The sequence below is a fragment of the Mytilus californianus genome, unplaced genomic scaffold (genome assembly GCF_021869535.1).
Source record: "Mytilus californianus isolate M0D057914Y unplaced genomic scaffold, xbMytCali1.0.p SCAF_8, whole genome shotgun sequence".
NCBI lineage: Eukaryota > Metazoa > Mollusca > Bivalvia > Mytilida > Mytilidae > Mytilus > Mytilus californianus.
This window is the reverse complement of record NW_026262734.1, coordinates 76,992,145-77,014,105: the sequence shown is the minus strand read 5'-3', so window position 1 is coordinate 77,014,105 and position 21,961 is coordinate 76,992,145. Positions and strand designations below refer to the sequence as shown.

Here is a 21,961-nt window from a genome sequence, read left to right as displayed (position 1 = left end):
GTTACACTAGTTTGAAGGTTACAATAGCGCAATTATTCGTAATGCATATTCCGAATGGTACCAGCGATGTTTCGTATTTTATTTCTCGAAGACTACACAAACTAGGAAAAAAAACGAATGCCTCTTCTTCGTTCTAATTGATATAAAGTAGGATTTGAAATGATGTTCTGTGCAAAACATTTCTTTATATTTTGATATATCTTGCCTGTAATACTATTTTGTCATTGGAGAGTGTACATGTAGGTCTTGATGTCAGATCTTGGAAAGGTTGTATTAGATTTATGCAATGCGTCTAGACTCTGCATGGCCTGTATACCAGTGCATGATATATAGACACATGTCTTTGTTTTTTGTCGACTATTTTGTTATGAAGTAGGTCGTTTGTTTTCTAATTGAATTGTTACATGATTTTGAGGTCGGAACATTTTATATTGCCGACTATGTCTCCAACGGGACTCGAACCCGGGACCTCTGTGTTACAAGGCAGCGCGTATACCGACTGAGCTAAAGAAGTACTTCCCTAGATCAACCGCTTACGGCTGACTAAGCATCTACTAATGAAGGGAAGCAATCCCGTCACAATTGTTTACATCCTCTTCATTTAAGCTTTGGTCGATTGTTGTCTCATTGGCAATCATACCACGTACATCTACTTATATTTATATAGTTCCAAAAAAACCGGTATAATCATAATAATAGAAAATGCGAGAATACCAATTTTATTCGTATAACAAAGAAAACCATAAAGTCCTACAAATCTCTCTGAAAATAAAACAAAAACCGAAACAAACATACGTATTCTGATGATACATAAATTACAAAAGTTTAAGTTAAAGAAATATTTTAAATCTTATATATGTACCTGAACGTATCACTCCTTATGCTCCTGGTAGGTTTGTTGTCTTTACTTTTCTCACTACTTGAGTTTACTACACAATATTCAAACACAATTTATGATTATCGTTCACAAATGTAAAATTAAGTGTCTAAATTATTCATAACGAACAACAGTACGGTTTACTGTGTGCCTGTATAATCTTGATAATTCCCCACAACACTAAATGCTTGTCAATCACAGCATGATTTTACTACAGATCTCGGAAATAGTCGTCATCATCTCGTCTGCACATCTAACTTAATGTACGCGTAAAATTTCACATTTACAATGCTGCCATATGTTGTTGTGTATTTTAATGAATGTTGATGCCATCTACGACAAAAGAAGTGAAAGTGAAAAAAAGAACAAAATTGGCGACAGGTATGTTTTATACATGATTAACAAATATTTATAACTGTGGCTGTACAATGAATTTACGCTTGTTGAAATAAACGATGAAAAACCTAAGAATTAATTCAATGATCTTTAATCGTGTTCAAACATGCATCGATCGTAAAAGACATCGAAAAATTAGAAAAATTCAAATCCTTAAACGCTGTACGAGTATAAGACATGAAATTTTATCTTTTGTGATTTAGAACAAGTTAAAATGTATAGTCAATAATCATGATAATGGGTTAAGTGTACTAAATACATGTTTTTAAGTGAACACGTGATCTATTTTCACTGCTCTTTGGTCGGGTCTAAGGGTCGGGTTGTTGTTGATACATTCCCCATTCCCACCCTCAATTTTAACAAAGCTTATACATATAATAGTGTTAATATACTGTAACAGCAACCTAATAATACACCATTATTCTTCTTTTTATGATACTAGTCATGCTAGTAATCAGGCATTCAGTAAGAATCAATTTTAATGCATATTTTCTCCGAGGAAAGGGGGTGAAATATTCTTGTTTACGTACTGATCACTGCAGTGCCGGATTTACTTGGAGTCAGAGGGGGCCACGTGCCCCTCCCCATCGCAAGGTCAAGGTCACCAGCAAACTTTGTATTGCTATTGAATCTACTTATCCACATCTAAGATATTATTTACAGCTTGATTTGACTTATACACTTGTCGTTAATCAAACCCAGGCTCCAGTCGCGGATCCAGAACTTTTTCTAAAGGGGAAAAGGGGGGGGGGGGGGAGCGCTGACTGACCTTCATTGAATCCCTATATAATCAACCAAATTTTTCCCATGAAAGAGGGGGCCGGACCACCCAGAGCCCCGTGGATCCGCCTATGGCAGCTTCAACATGCGTTATTTATGACAGCTTATCGTTGGGTGTGTAAATATTGACACCTGTCTGAAATGTCTCCTTGCAAAAGCTTTTATGTAAACTACATGTACATGTAATTTGAACAGCACGAATATTTCTATTGGTTTTTAAAACAATATTACAGATAAAGGATGTACTTGGGTGAAATTGAAAAAATCTAGAGTTTAAAAAGTTGATACTATTAGTCAGAAAGGAATTAGTAAAGGAACAAAATAAGCTAAAAATATTGATAGGTTAGAGAGCTCCTTTTCGAGATATCTAATCTTTAAAAAATGGCGGGAAAAGGCTGACTCTTACCTTATATTTAGTATTGGCATCATTTGGGTCTCAAATCGAAAGAAAAGAAATCTGGAGTCTGCTTAATGTTTGTTTAATGACGCACGGTTTTATGAGCTATTGAAGTCTTAAATGAAAAGAAAAATGGGTGTTATGGGGCAAAATATTTTACCCTGTATCGTATAAAAAAAAACGAAGGAGTCAGAACATTTGACAAGAATTCCTCATTAAGATCATTTAACAGGTGAAATCTTCTTTCAGGAAAGAAATTATATATGCCAGTTGTTTTAGTGTTTATTGGAACACCCTTCAATAAAATGTAAAAGCGGTTTCCTAAACCCCGGCTAATTACCCACCAGGTCTGGGGGCATGCACCCAATATTAGTATCCTCATGGAAGTATTATCATTTATATTGACAGGAACTCCAACAAGTGGACTTCAATCGTTTATAGTGCGATGCCGCATTAACTATCTGTTAATTAACTCGACATGTCATATGGATGCATTGGTTTCGATCGATTTTTTGGAACCTCGTGACATTGTAATAACGGAACATACCGAAATAACCGGATGTGTACTTCATTGTCAAGGAAATGACATTTACCGACCATGTCATTAATGACATATATGTCAGTTTTTACGCAATGTTTGCCTTAAAATAAATAAAAAGGAAGAAAAGAAATCCCCGCAACTATTTTCATAAAAAAAAAAAAAAAAAAAAAAAAATTACCCACAAGCCATAAACATTTCAGTTTAAGTTACAATCAGTTTAAAAGTTTTGTTTTATTCATGAAAGGGCCGTTGGCTTAACACGCATAACGGTTATATATACAGGCTTGAAAATCATAAAATTCTTATAAAAAGTATTAATCAGTAATTATCATCGCGCTTTGACAATGTTTTTTTTAATTTAAGTGTTTATTGAAATAATTTCCCCCCCCCCCCCCCCCCAAAAAAAAATTCAAAAGTTTATTCCAGTAGCGGCGGGAGCCGGGGGAGGTTAAAGGGTTTTGATCAGAAAAATATCAAATATTTACTATTATTTTAATTGTAGCATATCAGTTTGAAAAAATAGTTTGATTGCATCATTTACCAGAAATTAAAATTTATATTATCATACAAATATAAAACTGCATGCTTGTTTAACTTCCAGTGACAAATATTTCAGACATATGCAGAACGAATCCTCTGTCCAAATGACACAATTATGACGTATTTTTCGCTAACAAATAGCTAGTTAATTGGTATAAGTGCGTACCTTGCAAGGTCCTTATGCCCGTCTGACAGTTTTCAATTGACCTCGAGCTCATTTCATGGATCAGTGAAAATGCAAGTGTGTCAATTTTTAAATAAAGCATGTAATTACTATTTTTCACTGTTTTATGCACAATATATATAAATAACCCGAATAATTCAGACAATCTTTTTAATTGATATCTTTTGTTAATCACAACAAGATGTGTTATTTGCTAGATATTTATGATGCATACAATTAAAAGTGAACAGACAACACCGTGCTGTAATCAATACTTGTGGGAAAGTCAAATGACCAACGCTTAGTGAAAATGAAATAACAAACAACCATCAATTCTGAAATTATCTTGAACACAAAAATTCACAGCTGCAGACTCCTTCATCTCTTCTTCTACATTTGCACAAGAGAAATTTTAATAGCAGATACCCGATTTGATGCCGTACCAACCGTAGCACGACATGGGAGCCGAGATTGAACGAAAATAATTGATATATACGCTTAATATCAACGTACGTTTTATGAATCATAATCAACAGTATTGGAAGTATTTTTAGCTGCATCATGGCATTATTTTCACTTGGATATAATACGTATTTATAGCAAACGATAGTGTGTGTACTCGATTATGCTTTCAAGTAACTGTTGCACGAATGGTTTATAAGCAGATTTAGTAGACATTACTTTATATTATATCTGATTTTGCATGCTATAAATATTATGAAAAAAGTATAACATGAATAGGGTGGAATTTTATGGGTAGGATTTTAGAAAACATGACAAAATAAGATCAATTTCAATATACACAAGCTAGTAATATCATTTTTAAGGTATTAATGCCTCGCAGACCAGGATCAAGCTAGCAGCCACTACGCTTGCAGCCAGTTTTCAGATATGGCTTAAAACAAAAAGTTGCATCAGATTCAAACTTAGTTAACTTGAAACCGTTTTTATTAATTTATGACTACTAAATTATCTGTTTTAAGGATACAATTAAGCAGTCAAAGACACTCTGATTAAATGAATTTCAAAATTTCAGTTCGTGTTCATTAATTTAACGACAATTCATTTAATAGTGTCTTTGACTGCTTCATTATATATATAAAACACACGATTTAGGGGTTACTAGTATATTAATAAAAACAAATTAAGTTAGAATGAATCTTATGCAATTTTTTTTGGTTTATAGACATATCTGAAAAATGGCTGCTAGCGGAGTGGCTGGTCGTTCATACGTACATTTAATTCGAATTTGAACGATCTTGGTCGGTCGGTATTACTATATAATAGGGGCAATAAGTTTTTTTATCCTTGTCTGTCTGTACTTCCTTAAGAACGTCCCAAAATTGGTTTCCGTTCTCTAACATTAGTTTCCCTCAACCAAATGTTATGAAACTTATACACAATGCTTATTACCACAAAACACAGATCAAGTTTGAATTTTGGTGGCGTCACTTTTGCCATTCTTGAGTTATTCCCCTTTACAAATGGAAAAATTGCTGAATTTTTTGTTTCCGTTCTCTAACTTAAGAATGCCTCACTTAAATGTTATGAAACTTATACACAATGCTTATTACCGCAAAACATAGACCAAGGTTGAATTTTGGTGGCGTCATTTTAACCGTTCTAGAGTTATGCCTCTTTACAAATGGAAAAATTGCTAATTGTTTTGTTTCCGTTCTCTAACTTTAGTTTGCCTCAACCAAACTTTATGGAACTTATAAACAATGTTTATTACCACAAAACACAGACCAAGTTTGAATATTGGTGGCGTCACTTTTGCCGTTCTAGAGTAATGCCCCTTTCAAATGGAAAAAATGTTTATTTTTTTGTTTCCGTTCTCTGACTTTAGTTTTCCTCAACCAAATGTTATGAAACTTATACACAATGCTTATTACTACAAAACACAGATCAAGTTTGAACTTTGGTGGCGTCATTTTTTACCGTTCTAGAGTTATGCCCTTTACAAATGGAAAAATTGCTGGATTTTTTGTTTCGGTTGTCTAACTTAAGTTTGCCTCAACTAAATGTTATGAAACGTATACACAATGTTTATTACCACAAAACTTAGAGCAAGTACAAATTTGGGTAGCGTCACTTTTACAGTTCTTGAGTTGTGTCCCTTTATAACATTATATGCAAACGGGGGCAGCATCTGTGTCCATTCCCATTTATTTAGTTTATTATTTTAGAATGCATTTCTTTAAGGTTTGATTTTTAGCGGAAAAAAAACAAATTCGGTGACCTTATTTAATTTCTACTGTAACGTCACCACAACTTCTACACTCTATAACGCTATTATACCATACAGTGTCGTAAAAAAAATCGTGAGCGTGAACTATTCCTAACTATTGCCAATTCTCAAGCGTAGTCAATTGATGAGGAAATAGACTTACTAGTTTTTAAGGACATTTCTGCTGCCAATACAAACACGCACATTGGCAAATATGTAAATATACTGCAAGTGAAAGAAAGTTACTGTATAGACAGTAACTCCATCTTTTCTAAATTAAACAGGGTTTCACATCTATTTTTAAATGTTTGTATTGTCCTAATATTATGAATCAAATATCGAGTTTGAAATTGTCCCGATTAACACAGTGTTGACAGAATGTTTCTCATGATACATATTCTAAAACTGAACTTATAGTTCGCGCAAACCTCCTCAAAATTTGTTGTATACTCAGATATCAGAATGTCTGTAAAGGTGCTCGTACTCTTTCTAAATGATATCAAAATTGCCCTATGCAGGTACAATCTTCTCATTTTATAGATATCAACGTCAGAATGACGATAACAGAAAGTATTGAGACATTCAATGCAGTTAACCCTGTAACGATATACATATAGCAGGCTTATTTATACGTAAGAGAGCTACCATTTGACTTTAATTGGGGGAAAAAGGGGGGAGGATGAAAAATGTTGTCCTGCATTTTTTTTTTTTTTATTGTAATCTCTGTCCTGCCTTTTTCTTTTTGTTTTCCCCTGTATTCGGTCCTGACGTTTTTTTTCTTCAAATTTCATCCCAGCCGCCTCCCCCCTCCCCTAAAAATGAAATGGAAGCTTCCTTATAATATTAACGTAACGTCACACTGTCTGGTACATGTAGCAATCTTTTTTCTCTAATTCTTCGTCAATTTATCCCTTTCTGTACCCATTGTATAAAAAAAAAATTAATCAACGTGTGGTTCGTTTGATCTCAGTTCTTCATTGGTTAAAATCCGATTATGACGTCGAGTTTTCTTGCTTTCCTCTGAATTTCCTATTGTGACGGCATGAAAAAAGGCGACCATGCCTGATGACGTCACATAGAAAGAACACATCTTTTTGCAGATCATTCGAAAAGAAGGAATAAATTTGCCTGCGTATTTGTTTGAAAATCATTAGAGAAACAGATTCCACCACCAAATCTCGTGTAATACGATATTTATCCACTCTCGACAGTTAAATTTTAAATATCTAAAACGCTCGGCGAGCCTCGCGTTTTAAATTTGAAAATTTAACTGTCTCGAGTGGATAAATATTGTATCACACTCGATGCAGTGGTAGAATCTATATGTATCAACGATTTATCTATTTACAGGAAAGGAAAAGAACTTCTACCCAAGACATGATACATTTACAGGAAAGGAAAAGAAGACTTCTACTCAAGGCATGATATATTTACAGGAAAGGAAAAGAAGACTTCTACTCAAGGCATGATATATTACTGCTGTATAAAGACACCAAATAAAGGACAGAGCTTATTTTCTATTTAATCTGTATGGTTTGAATTATAATATTTGCTGTAAATGTTAAACAGTTGAAATTAAAACCACATTCTGCAAGATTATAAACTCACTTCAAATGTGTAAATTTTTTTCATGGTCTCCCATAGGGTGTAATTTTTTCCAAACAGGCTGGGAAATTGACCAGATTATATTGATTGATTGATTGATTTGTTGGTGTTTAACGCCACTTTCAACACTATTTATTGTGCTATTTCGTTGCGGTCATTTTTTATTGATGGGGGAAGCCGGATTGCCCGAAGAAAACCACGAACCTTCGATAGGAAAACTGACAATCATGGGCCTAGTCAATTAAGATTGGAGTCGAGCGCACCTTGCACGAGCGGAATTCGAATTCATAATCTCAGCGTTGACTGGCTAGTGATACAGTAGTTGGACTACTTGTAGCACTTGGCCATCGAGGCCCCGACAGATTAAAACATACGAGTTAATTTATAGCTATTCATAAATAAGGGGATCGGGTATGATTGTCAATGAGACATCTATTCATCAAAGATCATTTTAAGTGGTTTTTATACGACCGCAAAAAAATTTTTGTGGTCGTATATTGGTATGACGTTGGCGTCGTCGTCGTCGTTGTCGTTGTCGTCGTCGTCCGGCGTCGTCCTGCGTCGTCCGAAGACACATTGGTTTTCGCACTCTAACTTTAGTTTAAGTGAATGGATCTCTATGAAATTTTACCACAAGGTTCAATACCACAAAAGGAAGGTTGGGATTGATTTTGGGGGTTATGGTACCAACAGTAAAGGAATTAGGGGCCAAAAAGGGGCAAAAAATAAGCATTTTTGTAACCTCCAGACATAACTTGTGTGTTAGTGTATGGATCTCTCTGACATTGTACCACAAGGTTCCATATCACAAAAGGAATGCTGGGATTGACTTTGGAGGTAATTGCCTCAAAATTTTAGGAATTAGGGGCCAAAAAAGGGGCAAAAAACAAGCATTTTTCTAGTTTCATGACAATAACTTGTGTGTAAGTGTATGGATCTTTCTGAAATTGTACTACAAGGTTCCATATCACAAAAGGAAAGCTGGAATTGAGTTTGGGGGTAATTGCCGAAACGTTTAGGAATTGGGGGCCAAAAAGGGGCCAAAAATAAGCATTTTTTTAGTTTCCAGACAATAACTTATGTTCAAGTGTATGGATCTCTCTGAAATTGTACTGCTAGGTTCCATACCACAAAGGGAAGGCTGGGATTGATGATGGGGGTAATTGCCTCAATATTTTAGGAATTAGGGGCCAAAAAGGGGCAAAAAACAAGCATTTTTCTAGTTTCAAGACAATAACTTGTGTGTAAGTGTATGGATCTTTCTGAAATTGTACTACAAGGTTCCATATCACAAAGGGAAAGATAGGTTTGAGTTTTGGGGTAATTGCCCTAAATGTTTAGGAATTTGGGGCCAAAAAGGGGCCAAAAAACACATTTTTCTAGTTTCCAGACAATAACTTGTGTTCAAGTGTATGGATCTCTCTGAAATTGTACTGCAAGGTACCATACCACAAAGGGAAGGCTGGGATTGAGTTTGGGGGTGATGAATCATAAGAGGGTTCAAAAACTTTGGGGGGGGGGGGATTTTTTTTTTTTTTCCTTTTTTTTTTCTTTTAGAATTTTTCATTTTAAGTTGGGTATTTCTGATTTATATTTAAAAGCAAATAATAATGATATGGTAGGAGATACACACCAAACAGGATGTGTAAATTATTATATTATAAGTATTGTGCAATAGCAAGAAATTTTCAATTGCACAGTATTGCACAATAGCAAGAAATCTTCAATTGCACAGTATTGCGCAATAGCAAGAAATCTTCAATTGCACAGTATTGCGCAATAGCAAGGAATGTCCAATAGCACAATATTGCGCAATAGCAAGATATTGTCAATTGTACAGTATTGCGCAATAGCAAGAAATATTTAATTGCACAGTATTGTGCAAAAGAAGATACTTCATATAAATTGCTTATTTCTTGACCAATTTCAGTGGGGTTTTATTCTTGAGTTCTTGGGGTTCTTTAATATGCTGAATCTAACATTGTATTTAGTTTTTGGATTTTGGGCCCCGTTTTTAAATTGGTCCACATTGAGGTCCAAAGGGTCCAAAATTAAACTTTGTTTGATTTCATCAAGAATTGAATTATTGGGATTCTTTGATATGCCGAATCTAACCGTGTATTTAGATTCTTAATTTTTGGTTCCGTTTTCAAATTGGTCTACATTAAGGTCCAAAGGGTCCAAAATTAAACTTAGTTTGATTTTAACAAAAATTGAATTCTTAGGGTTCTTTGATATGCTGAATCTGGCCCGAGAACACAGTTATTTCGTAGTGCATTTCTTTTAGACAATAAATTCAAATTAAAAAAATCGCACCTGCTCTATCTCAAAAAGATTATTACAGTGTAGTGTACTACTATTGATACAAATAATATCAAAATTATAGAAACTTCTACCAGCTCTAACTCAAAATATTGACAATTCTGTGTTAAGGGGGGCTAAAATTCAGTTTGACAGCTTCCGACATTCTAATTTTTGACCTTTTTTAACTGGACCAAATCACTACTTAACATAAAGATTCAGCACCCAAATTTTTTCAACATGTAATTTCATCCCCTTACTTAATATTTCATGCATAAAATATCAAGAAATAAATTGGGAAAGTGTATCAAAAAAAAATGCAAGTTATACACTGTTCACACTAGGGACTATATTCGTAAACCAAAGGACGATAACTGTGTCCTTGGACCTAATAGGATAGAAAGACTTGACCAATTTTAATAAAACTTTGCATGACCTAAGCTTAGGCAATTTTAAGATAGTTGGCCAAGTTTAATGGCCATAGGATATATATTATAGAAACTAGGGCCATTTTAATATTGAAATTTGGATGTTTATTTTTGACGTTTAAATCAAATATTTTCAACTGTCAAGATTTTGGCCTAAAAAATTTAAATATTGCAAAAATTTGCTTTTTAAATACTCTTGAATTTAATATAATAAGTATTAAAAGCAACGGAACACTCATTTGATTTATCAGATTTATTACAGTTATTCAAAAGTCAAATTTATATGAGCCTGTGCCTGAAAATAGAGATTTTCGAATTAAGGGAAGCCTTACATAAACATGCATTTTTTTCAACCAATTTGAAGTTTTTGAAGGTTTTTAACCATACATTATTCTTCCATATATATTAAATGTACTTTAAATGTAAAGAAAAGTTACAAAAAGCATACCACATGAGTATAAAATGGTCTTAGGCCATGTAAGACTGAGAATTATTTAGAGTCGATTTAGGCCGTAGCCCATATTTACATATAAAAATGCACACAGAGGCTATAAGGAAGTGAAATTTGTTACTTTTTGCTCATTTCTATGCTAAGATGTCATGATACAAGAAGTCTAATTGCAAAAGGACTCTTGAATTCAACTTTTTTTTGCAGACAGTATGGTCTGATGACCAGTTTTTCACTTTTCAATGGAAAACTTGCATGCAGTTTTAGTCTCATTTGGCATATATTTGAACCACTTACTATCCTAAAGAAGAAAATTATGGTAGCATATGAAATGAATAGGGTGTACTGATCATTGTAAAATGTTTTTTTTTACAGATTTAGTGAAATATTTGTGACGGACTACAGATTTTATGTACAAAGCTCTTCACATTTCACATACATCAAACAGGCCGTTTAACCAGGGACATAAATACAAATATTCTGCACATTTTTTCTGTGATAATCTACTTTTCTCTAGATTCCGAGTTCACAAATGGTTAATTAAATTTGATTTAAGCATAGAAACACAAATATCAGGAACATAAAAAGCTGTCAGATAGAAAGTCAGCATGGCTCTTACATGTAGGCATAAAATGGAAACTGCTTTAAAATGCTTATTTTAGCCGTATAATGCCAAAATGGGACATTTTAACAGAATTTCTGTCAAACAAAGATGTAAATCCTTTACTTTTATTGAGTTTGACAAATTGAAACCAGAAAACCATTCAGGAAAGTTGCCAAAGTACAGAATCTACATTTACGGAATTCATCTCTTAGGCCCGAGAACACAGTTATTTCGTAGTGCATTTCTTTTAGACAATAAATTCAAATTAAAAAAATCGCACCTGCTCTATCTCAAAAAGATTATTACAGTGTAGTGTACTACTATTGATACAAATAATATCAAAATTATAGAAACTTCTACCAGCTCTAACTCAAAATATTGACAATTCTGTGTTAAGGGGGGCTAAAATTCAGTTTGACAGCTTCCGACATTCTAATTTTTGACCTTTTTTAACTGGACCAAATCACTACTTAACATAAAGATTCAGCACCCAAATTTTTTCAACATGTAATTTCATCCCCTTACTTAATATTTCATGCATAAAATATCAAGAAATAAATTGGGAAAGTGTATCAAAAAAAAATGCAAGTTATACACTGTTCACACTAGGGACTATATTCGTTACGATAACTGTGTCCTTGGACCATCTAACCATGTATTTAGATTTTTGATTATGGGCCCAATTTTCAAGTTGGTCCAAATCGGGGTCCAAAATTAAACTTTGTTTGATTTCAACAAAAATTGAATATATGGGGTTCTTTGATATGCTGAATCTAACCATGTATTTAGATTTTTGACTTTTGGGCCCCGTTATCAACTTTGTCCACATTGAGGTCAAAAGGGTCCAAAATTAAACTTTGTTTGATTTCATCAAAAATTGAATTCTTGGGGTTCTTTGATATGCTGAATCTAACCATGTATTTAGATTTTGGATATTGGACCATAATAGCTATAGGTGAATGTCCAATTTAAAATTTTTAAGTTCTTAGACCACATTCATTCTGTGTCAGAAACCTATGCTGTGTCAAATATTTAATCACAATCCAAATGCAAAGCTGTATCAAGCTTGAATGTTGTGTCCATACTTGCCCCAACTGTTCAGGGTTCAACCTCTGCGGTCGTATCAAGCTGCGCCCTGCGGAGCATTTTATTAACAATTAATGGCAACCTTACGGCCTTCAACATGAGAAAAACCATACTGTTTAGTCGCCTATTAAAGGCCCCGATATACATGATTACAGTTACACAAGAGTTTGTGAGGAAATTAGCCCATTTCCTATACTGTATCATCTCTATCTCTGATGTTTGTTGTTTAATTTATCAGTGTGAATGTTTCCCCAGCCAATGATTTCTTTCAATTGTGTTATCTGCTGCTGAAAATGTTTCACATTCACAACAGTGACTCTTTTCTATTCTTACAGTATCTGTTAGACGACATATTTCTCGCTGTTGTATACAACAGAATGTGCAATCATTGTGCAATGCATGAGTATTTTCTTCAAGCCTGTGAACTTATTTTGGTTATCATCTCTGTGGGAATAATTCCCCAGTCTATAGAAAACTATTTGGTTAAAATCTTTGTGAAGAAATTTCCCCAGTCTAAATTTTTTTTTTGGTTATCAACTGTGTAAGGAAATTTCCCCATTCTATTGATTTCGGTATCGTTCCCATCTTTTTTGGGAAATTTCCCCAGTCTATTGATTTATTTTTGATTATGAAATTTTAGTGATTTCGTTTTCGTTATCATCTTTTTTGGGAAATTTCCCCAAACTTTTGATTTCTTTTTGGTTATCAACTTTGTAGGGAAATTTCCCCATTTTAGTGATTTCGTTTTCGTTATCATCTTTTTAGGGAAATTTCCCCATTCTATTGATTTCTTGTTGGTTATCATCTTTTTGGGGAGATTTCCCCATTCTATTGACTTCTTGTTGGTTATCGTCTTTTTGGGGAAATTTCCCCATTCTATTGATTTCTTGTTGGTTATCATCTTTTTGGGGAGATTTCCCCATTCTATTGACTTCTTGTTGGTTATCGTCTTTTTTGGGGAAATTTTACCATTCTATTGATTTCTTTTTAGTTTTCATCATTTTGGGGAGATTTTATCATTCTATTGATTTCTTTTTCGTAAACATCGTTTTAGGGAAACTTCCCCATTCTATTGATTTGTTGTTGGTCATCATCTTTTTGGGGAAATTTCCCAAATTATTGATATCTGATTGGTTATCAACTTTATGGGGAAATTTCCCCAATACTTGTTAACAAATAATTTCTGCGTTTCTTGTATATGTAAAGTAATACGTGTTTATTTCTTGAGATTGTTCTCCAAGTTTTGTTGTGTAGTGTTATTGGATACCATCATCAAATATATTTGTTACAATCATGCCAGTTAAATGTTTGTTGGAATATTTTGTTCACACAAATAGAAAACATTGAAAAAAGAGAATAAAATAGAAATTCTCTTTTTCAAATAGATTGCGTTTAAATATTAATATGTCATAATCTGTAAAACCCAAAGATATTTGATAGTCTGCTGTTGTCTGTTCTATGGTCGGGTTGTTGTCTCTTTGACACATTCCCCATTTCCATTCTCAATTTTATTTTTATTAGTACTAAACTGTTGTTTTAAATTTGCAAAAATTAGTATTCAATAATTATCGAGACTGACTTCATATTCTATTACAAGTAACTCTTGCCTCGTATGATAAAGACAAAGACTTAGTGCTCAATAACAGTAGAAAAAGCAAAAATCAATATAATAATCAATATACGAAATGAATCTAAAATCGTTAAGTTTTCAGACTTCCGCATTTGCGCAGAAATCCTTTCCGTTATCGTTCCTCTCGGGATCTAACCAAAAACATAACGAAGGAGCAGCATTTGATTTCCGTATCAGAGTTCTAACAATATTTGAAGTTTTGAACAGATATAGATGTAGTATGAGTGATGAAAGTGCCGTTGAGCTATAACATGTTTAACCTTTTTCGGAAGAGCATGAACATCTTTTTGTTTAGGTTTTGTACGACATAATTCGCCACAGGATCCATAAGATTTTTTTAAATGTTTTATTTCGTTTCTAATTTTTGGAATTAGGCTCAAGGTATGTGGGGAAACTATTTCTCTAAATAAACAAAACACTCGTGACAAACCTGTCTTAGGATACAACAAATCCATCTGTTCTAGGCTTAATAAACGGTGAAGTTTAGGTCGAGCTTTTTGTAGTTCTTTCTTTAACTGAATAGGATGAAACTCTTTATCAAATTGAATTCTTACTAAAGGTGTTGCGATTCGCAGGAGTATGACAACTACTTTCAGGTAGTTTGATTCTTCTTCGCTGATCCGCGAAGCCATCTTTATAAGAAACTAATGAAATGAAAATAAATTTTCAATTATTTCTTAAGTGTTAAAAAATAATCTGTGAGTATAAATTCTTGAGATAACTTCTCCTGTGTGTGCCACATCATTCTCTCAATTTTAGGCCAGTTTGTATACTAAAATGTTAATAAGACGCACACCACCTATTCTTGGTCCTCATTCCTATCCACGTTAAATTATTCACTTCAAAACAGTTTATGGAAGTGGGATCAATAAACTTGTATTTATACATCAGACCGTACTGCACTGGTTACCGAAATTTTGGATACACCAAACCAGGCACTTCATATCTGAAAAACAAGCAATATATGACCTCAATTTTAGAATTCATTCATACATTTTTGTATTGTTCAAAATTATCAGTAAATCATGTGTTCTACAAGGATCACCAGTCCTTCACCTTTCATCTAATACCTTAATTACTAAAATATATGCTACATAGTTTTAGATTTACACCTATGCGTAGGAACTATTTTGTTTTAAATATGTACTCCTTTCCAGTATTTCCAGTATGTTCTTTTTTTAACGGGCTCGATTAGGTGGTGTTGCATCTTACAAAGTCTATCTAAATTACTTTTGCAAAGAATTCCGCTCAAGCCGGTGCTAGGGGCCGTCTTAAACTTGCAGTGAGGTGAGACATTTTTTTGCTACATGTTGAAGGCCTCACTGTGTCTTTGAGATGAAGAACAGCAATAAAAGCGCAACAATTCCTTTGCTTTTTGTGTGTTGTTTTGCTGTGCATGTATTGATTTTGTGTCATGGATGGATAACCCATATCCTTTGTTTTTCTATTGTATAAAATTCGGATAATATCGCATTAAAATGGAATTTTGAGGTAGGTATTGTTTTATTTTCTATTCTATTGCATCATTCACACATTCATGGATTTCAGCAAGTCAACTTTGCGGCTCACTCCTTAGCTACGACATGCCAACTGTGGATTTGACACAGTAAATAGTAGCCAACAAACAAAAAATTGTTTGAGTTAAGAATCATAAGGATTGGACACATTTTTTCTAGTGGTTATTTAAGAAATAATTCATGCAAGCCTTAAATTTAATTTATTTGACGTTTCCTAGTTGCAAATACTCTATGCATACTATAGGTGTTTGGAATAAGAGAAGATGTAGTGGTCTAAAACATTGAGAAACAAATAAACAGATTTATGGAGATCAACATAGTATCTTTTCCTAATTATGCACAAATATGACTTTCACATGTTTTAGATGAGTGGATGGATAGGTAGTTAGTAAGGTTTTATACATAATTAAAATACTAGTATCACAACATTTTAAGGTCATTCCACTTTACCCTATCGGTAGGATTAAGACTATCGCCTGGTCTCAAATTGACGTCTGTTTCTAAAATTTAGGTCAGGTCCGACGTCATAATTAAGTAATACTCAAAATCGGAGGTCAATTCTTATCTTCTCTAATCAAATTCCTGTTTCACTATCTCAAATCGAAGTCAAATGAATAGAAAGGATTTACTTGGCCAATATATCAATATCATGCACAGAATGTACCTTGAAGATTGTTCTTTTTGTTAGACCAAAACTAAATCAAGCCAAGATAGTTTTTGTTCATATCTAATATCTTTAATAATTCATTAATATTTATAATGGAGATGAATGAACATTCTTTTTATACTTTTTTTATGATATGAAATATAAATTACACACCTGATTGCAAGGAAATCATAATAATCAGTACCTTGACTTAAGATATTATCATCCGTCCTGAACTGATAGGAACATTCAGTTTAACTTGGCAAGAAGTATAAATTATTATCTTTTGCAATTATTGCCCTCCTTTAAAAAAAGTAAAGAAATTAAAAGTACATTTGAAGAAAAAACATTATACAGGGCCTAACTCAACTAGTAGCATTATAGTAAAGTAATTAACTCTTAATTGCAGAAGATTATTCCGAAGTTTGTGTGAAGTAAACATGTACGTTACATGTATTACAGTTTTTTGGGTTTTTTTTTTTTTGTATTACAGGAAAGTTGTTTCAAGTATTTGTTTCTATCAGTCTATTACCCTATTCTAAACCATGGGAGTTTGAAAAGAAACAAAATGATTTGCAAAAAATAGAAACCGGTTTCAAGCATTTAGATTTTTTTTTAGAAATAACCTGTTTTTATAATGTTTCTATAATACATGTACCCAAAAAGAGAAATATTTAGCCAAAACAATTGGATTACTTTTTTTGTTTTGTATGCCAAAGAAAATTGTAGTATATACATGACAAGCTTTTTAAGGAAGCTAATGTTTTTTTATGTTTTTTCTTCTTTTTTATAGTTCGATTCATTTATTCATACTGGTGTTAGCATTCAAATATAACAAAAAATTTACCCGTAGTCAAATCATTAATCTCCGAGATACACGATGCATTCTTTAATAGATACAATGTTCACAAAACATTTTGAGCAATTAGGCTAACATAAACCTCAAATAAAAGACTGTTGATTGATCAAACATTAATTTGTCCATAAATGCTACATGTACAAACCATGCATTCATTTCGTAGTTGACTCCATATTTCTTCGAAAAAACACAAAAAAGCAATAGTTGATAAACCCCATACACAAACAGGTTTCTTCCACGCTAAGACAGGCAAGCATTGTATATTGCAAAAGCTTAAGTACGTCTTATTTGTATTTTCAAAGAAATCGCACGGACAAAACAAAGAAGACTAAAATCAAGATCTTGACGAACTAGAAGAAAACAAAAGTCCAACAAAACCTATCCGAAAAATTAAAGCACCGATAGTTAAATAATGTTGTTCAATTTAGTTCACAAGCACCTAAAAATAGTTAGGCTGTTGATCAAACATGCAGCCTATATCCATAAAGCTATCACTCCTTACTGCGCACACATAGTGCTAACCTGGGCTTTGGACAAAACGAAAGTTACAGAACAAAACAGCTAATGTATCATGTCAACCATTAAGTTTTATTCTATAAACTAAAAGAAACATATATCACTTAGTGGCTCTTAAAATGTGAAAGTGGGCTTATGTTTATTTGGACAAAACAAGTTATGGTCTAATGTCGCACGAACAAAATCAAGTTTATGTAACTGATGGTTCCAGATGTATAGGAGGAAACGTTTACCTATGTTAGCAATTTCTTGCCATTAAGGTGGGTCTCTTAATAAAATAAATAAAAATTACATGCACAACTAGGCGCGCGTTGATCTCTTTTATCATACAAAACATGACTTTAATCAAATCAAATCCGTTTAATTTATTTTAAGTCGACAAGTAAAATAACAATGCAACATAAGCCTATAGTGAGCTTTTGAACTGACATACATGAATAAATTATAGACAGTGCGTGCAAACACAAAAAGACAACACAAGACAGTGTACAATAGTGTACATATACACAGTTATCACATAAAGAGGACTAGTCAAGCATAAATAAAGCATATATTATTAAGTTAAGCAAGCACATAATAGTTCAAACAATAACACTACAAAATAACAAACAAAGAAAATAAAGTTTTCTTGTATACGCTGCTGCAGCATAATGTAAGAATTGAATGCTTCTTTTTATAATTTTTTGGGTTGTAAAAGCGTTGACCGAAGCACTTTTTTTTATTCCGCTTTCATATTAAAATGTGCGCACGATCAACGCTTTTACAACCATATAGAATTATAAAAAGAAGCATTCAATTCTTATAATCAAGTTTTGATGCTACAACCATGAAATTAAGAGTTATATCAAGCTGTTCGTTTGCTTTCAATGGAATATTTTAACATTGTCACGGATAGTTCGTGCAGTCATTGCTGTTGTATTTTATACGGAAATAAAATATGGTATTGGTGTGCCTGACAATTGATGTCAGCCAATCAAAAATACGGATTCTAAAGAAACATACATGTTATGTACTTAGCACATACTTACAACTTCTCGTCCAATCAAATTTCTTGAATTTGCCTTCTAATTTTCATAGTACATACTTTTTCCGTGTACTAAGTAACTACGCATGAATGACCACAAGGGTAAGATTTCATTGTATCCTAATCAAGATATTTAAAACAAAAATTGCCACTAGCTATTTTGAAATAAATTGCTGTGTTCCAAATTAAATTAAATAGTTTGTTATTAGTTTCCACATTGATTTGTAAATATCCTGCTATTAAAATCTTTGGATCTTAAAATATTTTTGACAATTGCAAGTTTCTTTCTTTTAAATAAAGAGTAACACATATGGTTCTTTATACCTTGATTAAAGTACAACGCTATCTTAAAATTGTGATAATTTATCATCCATGCAATTACTTTGTACACAAAAAAGTGTGTACTAGGAAACCTAGTGAAGGGAAATTAAGGCAACTTGGTGATGATTTTTTAAACTTTCTTAAGGAAGTTGATCTATTTCGTCAGATTGATTATTGGTTGCTTAATGTCCAGTGGCAAACATTTTGCCATATAAAAACCATGTCTGAATAGAATGTGCCACCTATATATATATACATATTCTGATAAATCTTTTATGTTTTACTTTGAAAAAAAACCCAAAAAACACGAAACCCATAATCTTTTAACTTAGTTGGAAATTGCTTTTTGATGCCTATCCGCTAGACTATCTATGGGGACAAACTATCTATATGATTCAGATTTTTTATAGCTTTAGTTTTACTGTGAAATTGAAAAAAATGTTTTTAAAACATGCAAAGCTTCCACTGCAATTTAATTATTGCCTGCTTTTGGTCAATTTATTTTATCATCTTTGGTCAATTTATTTTATCATCTAACTATGTAAAGAAGTACATGTATAGTAAAACGCCGGTTTATATCAATATACATACTTACACCAGTAGCTACCATCTTTTCATTCTGGAGTCAAGGGCCTTTTGAAATCACATATTTTACAATGATTATAATTATGATACTAGTTAGTAGATTTACAAAACATAAAACTTCGTTAGTGAGCTCCGGTTTACAAACACCTGTGATACAAGTAGTCAGCCAAAATAAACTATCAATAGACCAATTAAAAGATTACTCGATTTGTAAATATGTGCTAAATTGGATAGTCTATAAAAAGGTTTAATATAGCAAAGTGCTCTCGACCAATGAAATTGTGGGATTTGATGCCTCTTAATTGTGAAGAATGAATGTAAATCATGTTCTTAGTAAGGGATTAGCACATACTTACAACTTCTCGTCCAATCAAATTGCTTATATTTGCCTTCTAATTTTCATAGTACATACTTTTCCTGTGTACTAAGTAACTACGCATGAATGATCACAAGGGTAAGATTTCATTGTATCGTAATCAAGATATTTAAAACAAAAATTGCCACTGGCTATTTTGAAATAAAATGCTGTGTTCCAAATTAAAGACATTAAATTAAATAGTTTGTAATTAGTTTTCACATTGATTTTTAAATATCCTGTTATTAAAATCTTTGGATCTAAAAAATGTTTTTGACAATTGCAAATTTTATCATTAAAATAAAGGGTAATACATATGGTTCTTTATACCTTGATTAGAGTACAACGATATCTTAAAATTATGATAATGTATCATCCATGCAATTACTTTGTACACAGAAAAGTGTGTACTATGAAAACTTGTGAAGGAAAATTAAAGCAACTTGGTAATAATTTTTTAAACTTTCTTAAGGAAAGTGATCTATTTCGTCATGAATTGATTGATTTATTGATTATTGGTTGCTTAATGTCCAGTGGCAAATATTTCCTGCATGTTCAGGACGATGTCATGAATTGAAAAACTGTGATTATGTCTGAAGATAATGTGCCACCTATATATATATATATATATATAAACATATTCTGATAAATCTTTTAGTTTTTACTTTGAACTAATAAAAAAAAACACACAAAACCTATAATCTCTGATCTATTTGACGTTACTTTTTAATGCCTATCTGCTAGACTATATCTTTGGGGACAAACTATCTATATGTTTCAAATTTATTATAGCTTTAGTTTTACTGTGAAATTAAAAAATGATTTCAAAACATGTAAAGCTTCCACTGCAATTTCATTATTACCTGCTTTTGGTCAATTCATTTTGTCATCTTACCTAAGAAGAACATGTATAGTAAAACACCGCTTTATATCAGTATACATACTTACACCAGCAGCTACCATCTTTTCATTCTGGAGTGAAGGGCCTTTTGAAATCACATATTTTACAATGATACTGGTGAGTAGATTTACAAAATTCGTTAATGAGCTCCGTTTTACAAACACCTGTGATACAAGTAGTCAGCCAAAATAAACTATCAATAGACCAATTAAAAGATTACTCGAGTTGTAAATATGTGCTAAATTGGATAGTCTATGGAAAGGTATATACTATGAAATTAAGAGCTTGGGGCAAGCCCCTCGCTCTAAATTTCATAGTATATACCTTTCAATAGACTAACCTAGACTTATGTACAGTTGAATGTGTGGGCAATATCTGCAGGCGATACGGAAACCTGTTTTACCACTCCTGCACGAGATCATGGACTTAAATTGATTACAATTTGAGTACCCTCTGTATTCTTTTGAAAGGGAGTTCAAAAGAACTGGTGAAGCATATATCGTATATAATAAAATAAAAGACTATTTTACATTTTCCTAGATAATGAAGATTTCTAATAAATATGTATAAAAAAAATCCCCAACCCTCATTGAACCCCTCAAAGTATACAAAGAATTTGTGATCGGTCGTTTAACTACAACGCACCATCGTATATAAACCGAATTGTCTTTACTGGTGCTGCTTCAAAGAAATCGGTCGAACAAGTTAACAGCTAGAAGGGTTAAAAATAGAAAATATTAAATTTTGTCAATAATAATAAGAACTGAGCAAAACAATAAGTGTACGGGAAGTAATTTTAAAATCCTTGATTTACTTACCTTCGTGTAAACATGGTAAATGTCGAGGAATAAAACGATTATAAGCACGCACGTATCCAGTTATTTTACAAAATTAAAACAAAAAACAAAAACAAAAAACAAAACAAAATTCTCAAAATTTCATTATAAATTTTATATATTATTGTTTTGTCCAAATAAACAGTATTCACATGCGTGCTAACAATTTACGGACATAACTGCATCAAATAATGTCAATTTAATTTTCCGGTAAAACGTGGGTATTTACATCCGCGTTCGGTTGTTTGATGGATAGTATTTAAGAATTGAATGCTTCTTTTTGTAACTTCATTGGGGTGTTAAAGAATTGACCGAAGTACAATTTTGTATTTTCATTCTAAAAATGTGCGCACGGTCAACGCTTTTACAACCCTA

General features: G+C 32.7%; 1 protein-coding gene across 2 annotated transcripts in view; it reads right to left on the bottom strand.

Moving 5' to 3' along the window:
- LOC127712618 (uncharacterized) overlaps window positions 1–21,756 on the bottom strand; it is a 113,350-nt gene extending 91,594 nt beyond the window's left edge. Inside the window, exons 1-2 of one of the 2 annotated variants that reach the window (XM_052219164.1) lie at window positions 21,569–21,588; window positions 14,457–14,972 (exon numbers count right to left, since the gene is read on the bottom strand). In XM_052219164.1, the coding sequence (XP_052075124.1) occupies window positions 14,457–14,658 (202 nt within the window). In that variant the 5' untranslated portion in view covers window positions 14,659–14,972; window positions 21,569–21,588. Of the gene's footprint in view, window positions 1–14,456; window positions 14,973–21,568 lie in introns of both variants that reach the window. The other variant, XM_052219163.1, reaches the window with a different exon arrangement.
- Window positions 21,757–21,961: the final 205 nt, after the last annotated feature.